Source organism: Leuciscus leuciscus, assembly GCF_965113295.1.
Source record: "Leuciscus leuciscus genome assembly, chromosome: 16".
Classification (NCBI taxonomy): Eukaryota; Metazoa; Chordata; class Actinopteri; order Cypriniformes; family Leuciscidae; genus Leuciscus; species Leuciscus leuciscus.
Window position 1 is genome coordinate 14530667 of NC_138740.1, and position 18299 is coordinate 14548965.

The 18299-nt window shown below is 39.0% G+C and overlaps 1 protein-coding gene across 2 annotated transcripts in view; it reads left to right on the forward strand.

Annotated features, from left to right (window-relative positions):
- kif20a (kinesin family member 20A) overlaps positions 1 to 18299 on the forward strand; it is a 21542-nt gene continuing 3243 nt past the window's right edge. For both annotated transcript variants that reach the window (XM_082141255.1, XM_082141256.1), the window contains exons 1-17: positions 1 to 191; positions 518 to 689; positions 2764 to 2886; positions 2983 to 3102; positions 3225 to 3363; positions 3489 to 3664; positions 4801 to 4906; positions 5389 to 5601; positions 5728 to 5839; positions 9171 to 9245; positions 9423 to 9566; positions 10091 to 10259; positions 10368 to 10517; positions 11083 to 11222; positions 12853 to 12955; positions 16836 to 17085; positions 17209 to 17294. In XM_082141255.1, the coding sequence (XP_081997381.1) occupies positions 528 to 689; positions 2764 to 2886; positions 2983 to 3102; positions 3225 to 3363; positions 3489 to 3664; positions 4801 to 4906; positions 5389 to 5601; positions 5728 to 5839; positions 9171 to 9245; positions 9423 to 9566; positions 10091 to 10259; positions 10368 to 10517; positions 11083 to 11222; positions 12853 to 12955; positions 16836 to 17085; positions 17209 to 17294 (2268 nt within the window). In that variant the 5' untranslated portion in view covers positions 1 to 191; positions 518 to 527. The remainder of the gene's footprint in view (positions 192 to 517; positions 690 to 2763; positions 2887 to 2982; positions 3103 to 3224; positions 3364 to 3488; positions 3665 to 4800; positions 4907 to 5388; positions 5602 to 5727; positions 5840 to 9170; positions 9246 to 9422; positions 9567 to 10090; positions 10260 to 10367; positions 10518 to 11082; positions 11223 to 12852; positions 12956 to 16835; positions 17086 to 17208; positions 17295 to 18299) is intronic.

Consider the following 18299-nt stretch of genomic DNA (forward strand, 5'->3'; position numbering starts at 1 on the left):
CGTCGGCGAGCTATGTACTATGCAGGTGGACACAGACGAGTTTAGTTTAGTTACAGTACTAAAGGTGTTTAGGTTAGATGTTCTGATTTTCGAGACACAAATTTAGCTTAGCTGACTGTATAGGAGTCATTTACATAACTGTTAAATCACATTTGGATCATATTTTCCTCTTGAGGACATCATAAATAAAGGTAAGAATGTAACAGTTATACGTCTTTTCAAATATGCGATGCTAGCTGCAAAGAGCAAACTCGGCTTCCGGTCAGTAAAATAAATGTTACTTTCCTGTCGAAATGCGGTTCCTTGCTCTTCTATTCTCGTCTTTTGTTTTTAATCATGTCATAATGCTCATTGTTTAATAACTAGCTCAAAACAGCGTCTTTGAACTGAAGTGAAGCTAGCTGGCTAGCCGATTGACTTTGTTTATAAGTAACGTTAGTTGTCCATTCATAAACGTCCTGACAGTAAATCTTTATCCGTTTATTGAGTGTAGAATTGTCCATGTTTTCATTTGTAGGTCTGTCATAATGGCTCTGGCGTCTCCATACGGTGTTCTGTCCGATGAGGAAGAGTGTGGAGCTGTGTTTGAGTCCACAGCTGCTGATATTAGATGTCCACGGTTTGTGTCTCCTCTGCCAGAGATCTCCGTCATAACCCCTGCTGCAGACTCTCAAACACCCACTAAAGAGGTATGATAGACAGTAAACTTATGCTTTGACTGACAAATAGATTTTATTTCTGCAGGCTCAGGTCCAGGTGTTGTGACGAACAATGATAACTGTCAGATTGTGCTACCAGCACAATGTTTGCATTGTTTTTAGGGTAAGGGTAGGTATGGACGTTAATAAAGCCTCAAAGCTCTTGAATATGATGCTGGTAGCACAATCTGATAGGTAGAATTGGTCATGTTTCTGTCGACAGTGACTTCAGAGCTGAAAAACTAACTATTGATTGTCACATGCTGACTCTTAGTGATATTTAAGGCCTTTTAATTATACTAGAAACGTGGATTATATAACGTTACATGCTTTGAAATCAAATGCGCAAACCATAATGATTCATCACATCTTGTGGCAAGCTATTTGAACACTTAGGTGTGGTTTCACAGCCAGGATTAGTTTGATTGGGACAAGTAGCTTTTAGAATCATGCCGGAGGAAAAAACATTACTGGTGTGCATTTTGAGACAAAACAATGGCACTGATATTTTGATATGCATGTGCAAGTTGCTTTCAGTTAAAACAGCTCAAACATGCATTTTAGCCTGGGACTTAATCGTTCGATTTTTGTACTTTATTAGATAGTAGTATCTATACCAATCATAACTAGTTAAATTTTTTTATTTTACTAGTAAAATTTGTAATTAAACTACAGTAGCTGTTCAGATTATTTATTACATATGACAAGTAAAAAATAAGTTGTGCAACAATTTGTGTATCACTAGTTACTAGTGATAATTGGAATTGACATCAAGTGATAAATGTGTACTAATATCAAATAACTACTTGTCAGTTCATAACCAATAAAAATGGAGTGGTTATTTTTACTATTGGAATAAGTACTCAAATCTAATGAGTAAATGTTAGTCAATTTAAAAATGGAATACCTACTAGTAATCATAGGTGTAATTTGCTGGTGAGACGGGTGGTACATGTCCTCACCACTTTTTGCTTGGCTTGATATTGTCCTCACCACTTTTTGCTTGGCTTGATATTGTCCCCACCACTTTTTGAAACATCTCCCGTCACAGATTTATACAAAGAAAGCATCTCCAGTTGACTAGCAGGGTATTCATTTAGTATGTTTGTCTTAAATAAGAGGCGATGTGGAGCTGGAATGTGTTGTTTTTGAAATCATGCTGACACCGTGTCAACGCCGGACGCGACAGTTGTCAAGTCGTGCTGCAACAGCTTGAGGCTGTCTACACTCAGACACAAAGTTTGGATTCTGTGTTTTCCGCATCGCAGAAATGATAGGACATGATACTGTGTTGTTAAATGTTAAATCTTCTTGCCATACTTGCCCCGGGCTTATGCTTACTGTTTGTTCAGTCAACTCCTATGTCTCAGAATGTCACATTGCCAGAAGCGGCTCCCTCACAATAATTCTTTTCATTAATGACAGTAATGTGTTTTTCCTCCGGTCAACACAAACAGCTTGCTTAATGGTTCCTCACCTCTGGCTCTGTTCAGACTGTTCAGAACGGGGCTTTCGTTTCAAAAAGCTCCCCGTCCACACAAGCAATTTCAATTGTTTTCCAAATGTTGCTCATCCACACTGAAACTGCTTAAATCTCCTTACTGCGCATGCGTAAAACTTCATAAAAGCTCAAGAGATTAAACCGAGAGAGCAGACATAATAAAGTTCTCACTTCTGGCACGATCATTTTTATTAGCCAATTATTCCTTCACTTACTGTTGCGTCCAGGACGCACTCAAAATCGCATAGATTAAACGCAATTCTCATCATGTTTTGCAGCAGGACAGCAAATGCGAGTACATTTTCTGTCGTCTTTGCAGGAATATAATATGGTTCTACCAAGGAAAATTGATCTTTAACAACACTGATAGTAAACTGCAGGCACAACAATGCAGGTATAACCATAGATCTTATTGGAGTGCACCACATGACTAAACTACACTACAATGAGAAAATGACGGTTTCAACGGAGAGAAAAATATGAGTTTTCAAACGAAAACCTATTAGTGTGTACAATGCCTCAGTTCTGTGATGTTAATGAGTCTTTCATCTGTGTGACTGGCAGCCTGTCCAGATCAAGAGTGATGTCAGCAGAAGAGGCAGCGCTGATGATGGATCAGAGAAGCTGAAGGTTTTCGTACGGATCCGTCCTCTTACCGAGGCAGAGAAGGAGCGGGGAGATGAGCAAGTAAAGGAATTTGACACTTGTGAAACACTTTTTCAAGGAAGGAATGGCTTGGTTAGCAAACAATGACATCTTTATTGTAATGTTTGTGCCATTCAGGGTTGTGTAAATGTGCAATCTGAGGACAGTCTGCTTCTCAGAGCGCCAAAAGACTCCCGCAACATGAAGAGTGCCGAGAGAGGCGTCTCTCAAAGCCTGCACAAGTTCACCTTTACCAAGGTAATGCATCCATTATTAAGGAAATCATCAAATATAGCATTTCATTGAAAAACCTAAAGGCGCACCAAGTTACTTTTAATCACCCTGGATGCAGCATCATATCATTTTTTTTCTTTGTGCAGATTTTTGGACCACAAACCAATCAGCAGGAGGTTTATGATCACACCATGAGGGAGATGGTACGAGATGTTCTGCGTGGAGAAAACCGCCTCCTCTATACTTATGGTGTGACCAACTCGGGCAAAACCTACACCATACAGGGTAAGACGGCCATGACACACTTCTGCATTTCGGCATGTTGGTTTGGTGCATATATTTATGTAAAACTGGATACTGTTATTGCTTCCTAAAGTAATGCGAGTACTGGTGTTGCTGTGATTCAACAGGGGCAGGTGGAGAGGCGGGGCTGCTGCCACGGGCGTTAGTGTCTGTATTCCTGAAGCTGTCTGGGCGACTGTACTCCGCCATGGACCTCAAGCCCGTACTGAGCATGGAGGTCCGTAAGCTGGACGCTGGTGAGGTCCATGCTGAGGAAATGCGTCGTGATGCTTTGCTGAAAGAGGTAAAGAGAGAGGTAACAAAGAATTAGAATGGTTGAATAAGAAATGTTCTAAGCCAGGGGTGTCAAACTCAGTTCCTGGAGGGCCACAGCCCTGCAGAGTGTAGCTTCAACCCTAATTAAACACAACTGATGAGCTAATCAAGTCCTTCAGGCTTATTTGAAAACTGCAGGTGGGTGGGTGTGGAACTCTGTAGGGCTGTGGCCCTCCAGAAACTGAGTTTGACACCTGTGTTCTAAGCAATAATTAGAGATGCGCGTTTAGTAGGGCTGTTGATTTAACACGTTAATTTAAATAGTTCTGGAAGAATAGCGCGTATAAAATATTTAACGCACCTGCCCTAGACCTTCAAAGGTCATTGGTGACATGATACAGGGCAAAAACTCAGTGTGTGATGTAGCCTATAGAATGCAGTTGGTGGTGTTTCGTTTTTGAATGAATCCGTGTTTTAAGAGAATCAATCGGGTGAACCAATGATTCAATGGCCAATTCATAAAGCGAGTCATTGGTTCTCATTCACTAAGCATGTGTACACACATTTTTGCGTATGAACGATTTTAATAACAAATCACGATTCACCAAAAAGTTCGTAATTTATTCTAAATTTAGGAAAAAATATAGGAACGACTGAAGCTACACGTACACAAAAAGCAGTTAGCCTACTCTGTACGGCCTTATAATCGTTAAGAAGTTATATTTAATCCTAACACGACTATAATTATCTTGAAGCATGTTGTATTAATTGTATTATATAATCCATATATACAATTCTTAAATGCATTCCATCATATACAGTTTAAGAGTAAGAAAAGCTGCATTATAGCTTCAGCTGCGAGGTTTCTCTAAATGACAGATATATGTATGTACTGTGAGAATGGCACACTTGGCACTGCTCAAGGATCGGGCGAGAGCGTGTCTGCATAAAGTGGAAAGTGATGACTTTAGCAATTAGACATAAAATGTCAACCATGTATGAAAATGTGATGTCATATTAAACAGAATTATAAGCTGGTGGTGATCCTTGAGATATTGGTCATTCAGTGTTTCTGTAAAAAACTAAGTAATGAACATAATCCTATTTGTCCTTCAATAGTTTCAGATTTTTCTTGTTGTCTTGAATTGTCTTCCTTTTGTTCAGGAGGAAAGCACAGGTGGACATCAGTCTAGGCTGCGTGCAGGTTTGTCCTGGGACAGTGGCATCGGTGGACTCTCAGCTACCAGTCACATTGCAACACAGCTGGAGGGTGAGGAACTATCTGACATTCCACCCTGAGCTACTTCATACTAAAAAGAATTGCAGAAATAATGACACTTGTCCCATTTGCCAGGCACTCACAAGTTAGGCCACTCAAACAAAGATATAGTAGTTCCGTTTGGGGAAAGAAAGACACATTCCAGCTTTAATTTGAGCTACATGTAGTTCTCACTAACATATCAGGTCCAGTCACATTAGTGAAATTTTGCAGGCAAAAAAGGTAATTTTTCCATTGCTTGAAGCACCGCTCGAAGCCACTTTCAAACCAAGCAGCTTTCTGTTGGTCAGCATGGTGAATTTGTGTGACCCCCCCCGATGCAAAATCTTTGTGGGGAAATTTTTCACTCTCACTTGAAAGACTCAATTGCGTGGATTCCTATTGAAATGACTGGATATCGAATGCGAAGTTTCACAGAGTAACCTTAATACAATTTGAAAGATTATCTTCTAAGCAGGTGTGTTGTATTACAGATTCAGATGGCATTTTTTTGGAGACAAATGGCCTGGGTCTCAGTGGTGGTGAGGACCTTGAGGAGGGAGTGCATTTCTCAGTGTGGGTCTCATTTTATGAGATCTACAACGAATTTCTTTATGATCTCCTGGACACTCTGCCTTCACTTCAGTCCCACAAGAGAGCCACGCTACGCCTCAGCGATGACAAACATGGAAACCCGTATGTAAAGGGTAAGAATCACAGAAGAGGACTGAAATTACCACTTTCAATTACTGATTTAAATATATATCCATTTCCTCAATTATTTTTTACTGACCCGTTTTATTTATTTTGAATCATTCATGTCCTTCCATTAGATCTGACCTGGATTCAAGTACGAAGTGCAGAAGAGGCCTGGAAAGTGCTTAAAGTTGGACAACGCAACCAAAGTTTTGCCACTACTCACCTAAACCACAACTCCAGCCGCAGGTACCTGCTTAATGTCATCATACCATTATGCCGTCATAAGAGCATGAGTGATGCTGTAAAAAATTCACTCCACTTTCTAAATGCATGTTGTTGATCTTATTGTAAACAATTCATCCATGCATAGGTTTAATTTAAAAAGTTTTGACCTTCTAATGTTTAATTATAATGTCATAACTGGATCTATCAGTGTAAATAGCCATTTCCACCCAAAGTTGCATGCAAAATTGGAATATAGCATAAAACATTTGCAAATAAAGCCATCAAATGTGTTTAAGAGAACTAAATTGGGGCAAAATATCGAATAAAAATGCGTTGCTGCAATCGGGGAAGCCACTGTGGCTCTTTTTCCTACATTATAAATGATTTGCATCTTAGAGCGCGCAGATGAAATGCAATAAACGCTGTCATGTTATCTTGCGTTTGAATTGGATGACTGGCGTTTGGGAACGCAATCATATGAAACACTTCTGGGAGACATTGCACAGCAAGCTCAAATGTTGGTTTGATCATTCTGCAGTGAAATTGGTCCTATGGTTAGTCTAGTTATCCAATCATATACTCATCACCAAAGTCATGTGAGGTTTTTGTTGTGCATCAAGGGATTTATTAAAGGTGAACTAAGTAACTTTTTTTACCTTAACTGAACAGCTTCGGAGTCATTGGAATGGTTATATTACTTATTTCGGGTTGAATGGTGGTCGTTTCGCACCCCCCTGGTGCCCGTGAGCGGAAAATACGCACTTGCAACTTTGAGCCGGCGGGTCGCCGGCCGCTGCGTCAGGAAGTCTCGCGTGATATCAGGTCTTGCGCTGTAAACAATTGCTTTTCGGCCAAAAGAAATCTGCTAAAATGCTGTCATTATTGCGCTCCCTCACGCTGTCCGAACCCGAATGAAGAAGACGTTTTAAAGAATGTCCCATCTGCTTTGATGTCGTTGATCTATAGCCTCTGGTGTCTGAGAATCACCAACGAGTTTTTACAACAGTGTTGTCAAATATCTATTCCGAAGCTGTGTAAACCTGCGAGCAAAAAGCGAGAATACAGCGAAGAAATCCCGAAGCTACAGAGTGCTGCTTTAAGTAAACACGTTTCCATCGTAGTTTATGTGCATGTCTTTTCGGATAAAAAATGTTTACTTTTTTTTTATTCACACTTTTATAATGTATGCGCCTCTTGCCGTTTCTACCCAGCGTTATCCCAAAATGCAATGGGTGGATAGAAACATAGCTGATGACAATCTTCTCTCTGCTGTTGTATGCAAGACTTCTGCAAACATTTAGTCCTCTTAAATCCTGTTCCTGCAAGCTCACGTTCTTCTGCCTCAGCTTTGAGAGCCACATCTCAAAATCCAATCAACAACCGATAAACAGAACCAAGTCCTGTGAATCCAACACGGAAGTGACTTAAACTGCAATTCATCGACTGGCCGCTAGAAACAGGCTCCAAAAGAGAGTAAATCCCATAGACCCCCCCATGTTAAAATGCCCAACTTTACAGCAGAAAAAAAATTATTACAGCCTGGTGCAAAAAGCGGTTTTGGTCTAGATAGCTAATTTTGGCCTTCATGACAACTGTGAGGAGGGTGATTTATTTTTAATTTTTTAATATTTTTTTTATATATAACTCATCCATTTAAATTGTATTCAGCCTTCAAGTTCTGCATAATTAAGGGAGCGTGGCCACTTGAGTGACAGGTGGATTGCCGCTGCTGTCACTAGCCGTTTCTCTGGTCTCTTTTAGCCGTCACATCACCTCAGCTAATCCTGCCTATTTGCCCATTAAAAAAAATATGGATGTAGTGTCCGTGATGTCACCCGTAGGTTTCTGAAGTGAATTTTTGAAGCCTAAAGTGGGTGGAGCCGCACCTCTTTAGGCTTAAAAAATTTACTTCAGAAACCTACGGGTGACATCACGGACACTACATCCATATTTTTTTTACAGTATGGTTAAACTGCAGAAAGCTGCTTGGTTTGAAAGTGACTTTTCTGTCAGCTGTGCTTCAAACATCTCCACACTACAGACAATCGGAAACGCAAGCTCAGGCGAAAAAAATTTAGCATTCCACTGCATTCTAAATTTCAGGTTTGGTGAATTCGCATCACGTGAGGACGAGTGACAAGTAGAAGACTGAACCTCGTCTTCTGTCGTTTTTTAAAAACTAAATAAATAAAAAAATATGGTGGTTGAAATAAAATGCTGCGTAATCTCAAGCAATCAGCATGTTTAGCGCCAAAGTCCCACCCCCAAAAGTTCCCGAACTTAGAAAGTTCGCCTGCTCGCAAGGTAGTACCTTTTCAGTGGGACTTTTACCTGGAACTTAATTTAGACCCTGGTTCTGGAGGTCAAAACCATAGACTGTAAAAAAATATGGACGACGCCCCTTCGCTCTCTTCCATTGGTGAGAACTGAAGTGGCTCGATATGGCGCTGACATCTTGGGACTTGAGTCTGCGCAGTAGCGATTTCGGGACCAGACCTGCACAGTAGTGAGCAGGAAGTAAAGCCGCGAAATCAACACTCCGCCCTCACTCTCGCAGAATGCACTCTCCCTTAGTGCACTTTTTAAAAAATTGATTGCAGTACAACAAGAGACTTGTTAAAATAAAGTAAATACAATCTCCTCAGTCCTCCGAAGATCCCGAAAAAAATGTCCGTTGGTGCTTCAGTGACTTCTTCGCTCAGAGAACCTGTCAATCACAGCTGTCAATCATGACGTTACACCACCGTTTTTATAGCATCACGTAACTAACTAAAAACCAACTTATTTTTGAAACAGACACTTGAACTAACATCAGCGTGATAAAAACGACAGCAAATGAAAGAAACCACCTTTGGAAAAAAGTGAAGTGTAATTTAATTGTTTAGTTGGTCTCACGTCCCGTTGAATAACACGGGGAGGCGGGGCTTATGACCTATACTAGGACCAGTCACCGGGGGGCGATCGAGACGTTTTGGCTTCACTTTTCAGGGCTTGTGCGGCACGCTTGGTCGAAGCACACAGAGTACCACCCCAAAGTTCCTAGTTCCTGGGGAAAGTTCCTGCGGTGGAAACACGGCTCTTGTTATGTTGAATTCATGTTCGTAAAAAAAGACGCTGCAGTGCATGATGTCAAATCATGACCGTTGCAGTGTCCGAATAAATTTGCATGCTCAGTGTCAAGTGTGATCGTGGCTTTACTCTTCTGTCCCAATCAGAATCTTTTTATTTGAAATATATTTAAAGTTTACATGAATTTAGCTATTTATTTATGCAACAATACATAAAACAAAAGTATAGATTATTAAATTGAAAAATAATTTAATCGTGTTGTGTATTTTCTGTCAATTTTTAGCCACAGTATCTTTACCATCCGTGTTCTACATGTCAAGCCACAAGCAGAGCTGGGACAGGTGACCAGAATCAGCGAGTGAGTCTTTCCACATTAACTGTGTGCTTCTTCATAAGAGTTTTTTTTGTTGTTGTAATATCAGGTATTTTATTGGTGTATTGGACTGAACCCTTTAGAATTACTCTGGCGATTAAAGGATAGTCTGCTTTTCAGTTCTCAAAAAGATTTGATTTTGAATTCTGTTACTTCCGGCAGGCTCTCTGTGTGTGATTTGGCGGGTTCTGAGCGCTGTAAAGTCCAGCAGAATGGTGAGAGAATGAAAGAGGCAAACAACATCAACACCTCTTTGATGACACTGGGACGCTGCATCAGTGCTCTGAGGCACAATCAAACCAACAAGTGAGTGTGAGACGCTTCACAATTTATACAGTGTGATGGGTCATGATGGTACACTAGTAGTCCAATAACTGTCCAAACCATTATAATGCTTTTCCACTGCATGGGATGGCTCACTTAAATAGTACCACCTCGATTAAGGTTCCAAACGTGGTGCCATACCGATACTAAAATGTGACGTGCTAACACTGCAGATCACTGATTTGTCAGAGAATCGTCACTACCAGCGTCATTGTATTTGTGAACCAAGACACCAAACCCGTTAGAAACAAACTTCATCGTTGCAGTGAAAAACATGCAGAGAATCAAGAACACCATTCCATCAATATGCTCCTGTGTTTGTGCATTTGTTTGTCACGTTTACGATGATGTCACGGCATTGGAGGCGGTGCAACTATAACCATCTGTCTATAATCCCACCCACTTTAAAGCGGTACTAAACTGCAGTGGAAAAGCAAACCGAGCAGAGTCGTACCACGCAGTGGAAAACCGCCATTACTGATGTCATTATTCTGTCATTGCCACAGGTCTCGTCCTCCGCTGGTCGTTCCTTTCAGAGACAGCAAGCTAACCAGGGTCCTCCAGAGTTTCTTCTGTGGTCACGGGCGCTCTTGCATGGTGGTCAACATCAACCCCTGCGCCTCCACCTATGACGAAACGCTCCAAGCGCTCAAATTCTCTGCCATTGCCACACAGGTGAAAAGATGCTGCTTGCTCTGAAAAACGTTTTTAATCTTTCCTTTTAATCTAAACACCAAACGGCATTTAAACAATGTCCATTTACAAATATCTTTCATATTTCAGCTGGTACATGGGCCGTGCAGCAAGACTCGTGTGGCGTACATCCTGTCCCTGCTTCGCGAGCAGCCAGCTCATCACAACGATACCACTCTACTGGAGGAGGATGAGGAGGACAGTGATGAGGAAGGAGACATCACCATGTTTGATCCTGATGTAAATCCACTAATTTGGTTAATAAGAGAGAATAATTGTTAGTGATAACTAAAAGGACAGTTCACCTAGAAATTACATTTCTGTAATTTTCTTACCCCTTATGTTGTTCCAAATCTGTATGACTTTGAAACACAAATTAAGACATTTTTTAGATGAAACCTGAGATTTCTCTCCCTCCATTAAAAGTCCAGGTAACCAAAATCTAAAAGCCTTTCTTGTAAAGGTATCTCTTCACAAGACTTGGATTAAAGCACTCGATTCTGATGGATGTTTTTTACAATGCCTTTATGACCTTTTGGGATATTTTAACCTCTCAGGTTTAATTGATTAATCTTTGAAACATATTAAGTAATTTTTTAGAGTCTTATGTGTTTGGAGTTTTCATTCTCTGTAGAAAGTAATTGTAGAAAATCACTATGACTGTTGACTAGCCTATATGACATAGGCTATTTACTAACAGACTATTTACTATAACCCTATTACCAGAAAGAATAAAAAATCCTCTTTAAACCCTACTGATAGTGAAAAATTCAATAATTCAGCTGGATTTGGTTATGTTGGGCAGGCGCTCCTAAAGGCCATCGATGTTCTGAAGCGCGAGGTGCTGCGTCAACGGCAGGAGAAAGAGGAGCTCGAGGCCAAGGTTCGAGAGGAGGTCTGCGCTGAGATGATGGAGGTCATCAACCGGATGCAGCATGACTTCAGGTACCTAGTGCTTCTGTGGATAAGGGAAATAATCTATATCTAGGGCTGTGCCGGTAAACTTGACAACCGCACCACCGCGGTTGTAAAGCGCCACCGCGGTGGCTGAGTAGTACCGGCGGTAGTTCGCCTAAAAAAAATGTTTGTATATGAATGCTGTTTAACATTAATATTATGACACACAAAGCTTTGTTTACAAAATAAATAATAGGTTAGCAATTAAATGTAATATCGCAGCCATGGAAAAGTTTAAATTCATGACGAATGAGAGAGTTGTAGCCTACGTGAGCCCATAAACATAAGCTTTGTCGGCTTTGAATTCTGGTTTGCGATCTGGTCACCCGATTATTAGCGAATTTAAAAATATTCCATTAGTTATTCTTATAGAAAGCTTGAATTATATACTTTTAAACAAAACAATTCAAAACGAAAATAAACCGACTAGCATATGCTTGTGTATTCCGTATGAAGTGTGCATTTCTCTCTAGGCGCGTTCACTGCAAAGAGTGAGCATCGTCAACTTCATCTTTGCAGCCCGACACTGACACACACACAAAAAAACACTTTATTAATAAACAATTCAAATGTCTCCTTGCTATCTTTGACACGTTCATAATCATTACTTTTGCCAGTTCTTTGTGACAGCTGTTATGTGCGTTATTGGCAGCGTCACCCTCCGGTTACGCATCACCACTGCATCAGCACCAGAACATGGAGATTTTATTTTAGAGAATGATCGCACAACAGACATTAGAACATTAGATATTCTATAATTAAATCAACTAATCGAATATTCAAAAATCGTGACTCATCCCTGCATGGAATGAATCTCTTTTTTCTTTTCCCATATCTTCACTCGCGTCTCACCCAAAGACGCGTTATAAACGTTTCTTCCTTTGTTCGCTTTTAGGTCGATTATTTTCGTATTCTTTACTGTGTTAAAGTAGAAAAAACGCTGTAGGACAGATAGCCTACATTTTTACTTATAAGTCAAATTCTTTTTAACACAGTTTGTGCTTGTTAGACATGATAATTGGTAAGAAGCGTCAAGTTCATTTTGTAAAGCGCGTTTCACAACCGCGGGTGATTTTAGTTTGGCTTTCTCTGGCAGCGCGCAAACAGCCTAAATGCCTTGCCCTTGTAGAAGATAAAATTCGCTCTTCATACCTTTTACAAGTAGAAAACATGATGGTCTCGAAAAGATCGATGGTCTCTTTCCTGCTTGTGTCCCACATCCCTCTCAATGCGCAGAGCGGTAGGCTATATCACGCGCCTTTGTGTGGAAATATTAACCGAAATTTTTTCTTAATTTTTTTTTTTTTTAAATGGATTCAACTTTATTATATTATGTAAGTTACCAGTATTTACTGATATTTATTTCAATGCTTTACAGGCTTTAGTTTGTTGTTTCTTTGTTTTTGTTTAATTTATTTATTTCAAAACACCCCCCACCCCCACCCAACAACCGCAACACCGCCGGTATTTGGGTCCATTACTACCGCGGTGGTAAAAAACTGCCACCGTCACAGCCCTATCTATATCTCTAGTGCACAGTGCTCTATATGTACTGTAACGCAATATAAAGTTATTTGGTAGTAAATTCGATGTTTTAAGTTCCTCCCTTGTCGTGCAGCGAGACACTGGAGGGCGAGAGGGATCTGATGGAGAAGAGATGTGACAACAAAATTAACAACCTGAAGAGCAGCCTGAAGAACTATTACAGCCAAGAGCTTGAGGTCAGTGATGTGAAGGGAGCAGTTACACTGACAATTCAACCAAAACCCTGTTTACACCTGGTATTAGCATCCATTTTATCTGATTTATTATTAATAATAATGCCATAATTTATGAAATGATTATTTTAAGGATTAGGGTTGTCCCAGTAGACGATAGTCAGAGATATCGCAGATGGCTGATGCCTTTGACGATTTCAATACAATAATTGGCATGTTTTATTTTTTTTTATTTTTTTTATTATTATCAGGCTTGCTAGTATTATCAAATTAATATAGACCCTATTATTCAGAGCAGCGCCATGACGGGTATGAAATCAAGGCTCTATATACTGTAGACTGTGTTTTCAATAGCATCTGCTGTTAAAAGCTGTAGAAATATCTAGATCACTTATACCACAGCTCATATTGTTGGGAGTTTTTTTTGTTTGTTGTCATCAAAAAATATCTTTCCAAGAAATTTCAGTAGTGTTTCGGCAGCAGAACCATCCAAAAACATATTAAATAACAGTAAAACCCACTGAAGAAATGCCCTCACAGGCAAATATCCCTCACAGTCTCACTTTCATTCCTGTTAAAAATCAAAGATGCGCTGCAAAATATAACCATTTAAATGGTGGCTGTCATATTAATTATAATATTATTACTAAAATTATATAGGCCTAATAACAATCTTTAGGTCCAAACACAGCACAATAATCAGTCATCAATGAAAATCAAAAGCAACTTCAAACAGACGTAAAAAAATTTTTTTTTGATTCTTCTCATTTTTTCACTATCATTAATCTCTATGGTCCACAGGAGAAATATTAAGCCAATAAATTAAGGTAGATTCGGCTCTTGTCATGTCTAAGAGAATTAATGTGCCGTGCAGCGCCAGATTTGATTTTCACATTCAGGGAATAATTGACTGGTTTGAGACTCCATCAATCTTGTGATATTACATGTGTGATATATCCACGGACTCACTCTTTGGATGAAATATTTCTATGCAACATGACATTTTTCTTCATCACAAACTTGATGTTAAAAATGTTTTATAGAATTTGATTCTGATTCAAATTGATAGAAAAATATTCTCATTTCCCATGATTATTTATTTGAAGAGGTTCTTATTCTACCAAGACTTACAAAAATACAGTAAAAACATTAACATTGTGATTATTAAGGTAACTTTATTTTCTATTTTCACATTTTATTTGTAATGTAATTTATTCCTGTGATCAAAGCTGAATTTTCAGCATCATTACTCCAGTCTTCAGTGTCACATGATCCTTCAGAAATCATTCTAATATGATGATTTGATGCTCAAGAAACATTTCCAGGGTGTCCGCGCGGTAGTAAAAGGTAGTAAAAGTAGTAAAAATAATCTACCAAAATTAAGGCCCTTGAAAGGTAGTAAAAGGTAACAAACGCAATTTGACTTGGTAGTAAATTTTTCATCACCACCTCAATATATGAGTTTCCATTTTTTTTGCTTAATATTTGTGTCTCCATATATTTTAACTTCATCTAGCATAATTAAAAAATATATATACGGTGCTAACAGGACCTGACGGGCTCGACATTAACGCTTGTCCGGGACAAGTGGATTTTTTGAAGGGACAAGTAAAAGAGAATTTTACTTGCCCGACCGGACAAGTAGCCTAATTAAACGTCAATAACAAAAAATGTATAAATAACTAGGGAATCACTAAAATGAGAGAGTGATTCTGATTGTATTTATATTTATTGTAAGTTGCGATCGATAGTGGATGTATTAGCCTACTGACGGTAACAAGGTTGCGCTGTTGAGGCTCGCGCAGCCTCTCGAGGAGAAATCCAAACAAATGTAAACTCAGTTTAAACTCAGTTAACAACATAACGTTACTGCCAGTGCCAAAATTCAAAATGTGTTTTAATATTTTTAACATATGATACAGTTTAGCAACCTCACACGACGAGTGCTGTTTTCTTGAGTACCATCACGACTGAAAATGTGACATTGCTTTTGATACAACAGTTCAATAAACAGTTCAAATTAAGTTACTTACATTTTAGACACAATATTGACTGTTTTTGTTCTGTTTCAGCAGCAAAAATAGTTCCAAACGCATCTCACAGCAACACTTAACCGTGTTTCATTACTGAATGATTCAGCGTTTTGAACGAATTGGCTGAGTCAAAGATTCAATGTCCCATTCATAAACATGTCTCATTCTTGAATGAATCAGTTGTTTGAACGAATCGTTTGAATGAATGACTCAATGACTCGCTCATTAAGACGGTCGCCTGACGCCTCCTACTGGCGGTTTACTTTCATGTTTAAAAGTATCATTCTTTCCAACGTTTCTTATTTGTATATTCAAAAATATTTTAAACGATCTCATATTCATAACATTATTTAATGCAGTTGTACATTTTCAGTGTAAATGATTTAATTTGATCAGCCCTTCCTAGGGTAACAACAGCCCTATATTATCTTAATAGGCTATTCCAATTTAATCTATTGAAAAAATTTAAAACTAAAGATTAAGCATACATTGAATAAGATTTGGGGGGTGGGGGGTGGCCCTTTAAAGGTGCAGATATGACAATATGCAGATTTAAATATATCAGAGCTGATTTATCACAGATGAGGATATTTCTTCAGAATAAATTATATTTACAGCACACACACACCAAAAACATTCCGGACAAGCAACTTTTTTACTCGGACAAGTGAATGACAGATTTACTTGTCCAGAGGACAAGCACATGAAAAGGCTTAATGTCGAGCCCTGAGTGAGTCAGAGTTGATAGCAATGACAAAGTGCCAAGGTTATTATTCACCTTATTAGGGCTAAGGGCTATGGTTAGGATAACTCAAGGGCTAGGGTTAAGATAAGGACAACTGAAACTCAACTCGACACTACAAAAAAAACATAATTGACAATGACAATAGGCCTACTTAATGATAACAATTAAACATTAGTGTACCTAATATGTATGATGGGTGTGACAGTGTCACACTTATACCTTATCCGATTGTTAAGTCTGACGTCACCCGTGACGTTTAGCCTTTTCCGGGTCCAAGCGCTCCTCTCGTCCAGAAATAACAATGGTGGAACCTGTAAATTTATTTACGATCACGTCCTTCTTAGTGAGGCACCTTTGGCGGTCAAAAAGGGTTTAAATTCCTTTAACACCAACAGAGTGGTTAGTGTAGCTCATCACTCAGGTGGCATAATTAAGGGTAGAGTCAATGAAAAAGAAGATTTACGAGGTTGAAGTGAGTTAGCTCGGGACACGGGACACAGCACTGCGGCACTGTAAAAACACTCAATAATAACCAAAACACTAGCGAAAGCGGTAGGTAGGTAGAGAGGACCTGGACTTTGGACCCGGAAAGAGTATTATCGGAGAGTGGTTACGTCACGACTTAACAACCGAATAGTAAGTAGTAAGTGGTGCTTTACATACCCCGCCCACCCCACCACACCCCCAAAAAAAGGGCTGCTGCTTGATGTCGTGATGGTAGTAAAAAATATTGTGGAGGTGGTAAAAAAGGTAGTAAAAGGTAGTAAATTCATCTCTATGATTCCTGCATATACCCTGATTTCTTATTATTATCAATGTTGAAAACAGTTAATATTTTTGCAGAAACAGTCATACATTTTTCCCAGGGTTTTTTGATGACTAGAAAGTTCAAAAGAACAAATTGTTTTGATCAATTTAATGCATTGTTGCTGGATGTTAACTTCTTTAAAAATATATATAACTATTTTATATTAACTTTTATTTATTTGTTTTTAAATTCAAGTTTGAGAGTGAACACTATTTTCCAAAGCTGATGATACTATATTGATGCAGGACAAATTAAAAGATGTGATCTTGATAGTTTTGATTTGGTCATTTGTTAAAGGAGCGAGATGATGAGATCAGAGAGCTCACTGCTGCTCTTAAGGAAAAGGAAGAGGGCAGTATTGTCCCAGCTCCTGTTTTCTCACCTCTGAGTGATGTCAACGGTCCCCGGCGCTCACGGCGCCTGGCTTCAACACACAAACGAGAATCGGATCATGAGAGCGTGGAGCTCATGCAGTGTAAAGCCGAGCTGGAACAGTGCAAAGCTGAGCTGGACCTGAAACAAACCGAACTACGGCTGAAAACACTTGGTACGTTTTGCGTTTCACATTGGAAAAGTTTCAGGTAACCGTTTAGAGACTCAATTTTACAAGTTAAACTGTATTTACCTGACTGCACTTTTCTACAACTACTGAATCCACACTCTTCTCTAGAACTGAAGCGTTTCCAGGAGAACCTCCCAGTGACGGCCATCACAGGCTCCCTGACAGCCGAGCGGAAACTGGAGGAGGGTCAGAGGGTCAGTGCTTTTGTTTCTCATTGGATGTAATAGGCTGTTTGAATTCCATTTTTAGCATTTTTCAATGGTTTTGCAGTCACATTTATTCTGCAAAACTTTGCATAAATAATCCAGTAATTTCAAAAGGCATTCACTCAAATTTGCAATGTTGACCAACAGAAAGCTGCTTGGTTTCAGCATAAGTGGTGTTTTGTGCATTGCTACATTCTAGACAATGGACCTTTTTAGATAATGTGACAAGGAATTTGGCAAATAATCAACTAATCAAATCATGAAATTAACTAGTTTGTGACTATTAATATGTTCTGCTTGTCTCGGGCCCTGTTTACACCTGGTGTTAAGATGCGTTTTGGTCGATCGGATCACAAGTGGACGACGCTAAATACAGGTGTAAACGGGGTCTAAAACGTTTGGAGCTTGTCCACTTTTGACCACTTCCAGAGGGAGTCGAAAACACAGTGGACCGGATTGCTTTCGTAGTGTAAATGCTCATGTGGTCGAATGTGTTGGCCACAACTGACCTAATGCGTAAACATTATGGGAAGCGCTCTAGCCAGACGGGATTTAAACTTTGTCAGAAGACCTACGTCTTGTTTGAAGACGAAAAACATACCAAGTAGGGCTGAACAAGTTTGGAAAATAATCTAATTGCGATTTATTATTATTTTAAGCTCTTTGTCTTCTGTATTCAACAAAGACAAGTAATAAATAATTGTATGGTAGGGATGGGAATCTTTAGGCACCTCACAATCCAATTCCAAAACGATTCTTAATCTACTTTTTTTTTTTTTTTCTTATATATTTAAGTTTTATTAATACAATGACTTAATTAATAAGTAATTAATTTTTTTTTTTTTTTTTTTACACATAAAAAAATGTAATTAAAACAATTGCATGTTAAGAATTTTAAATATCTAATATAGCTTCAAAACATAAAAGCAAGTAAATAACAAAGAGGAACAAAAAACATATTACACGCAATAAACAAAGTGCTTCTAGTATTTG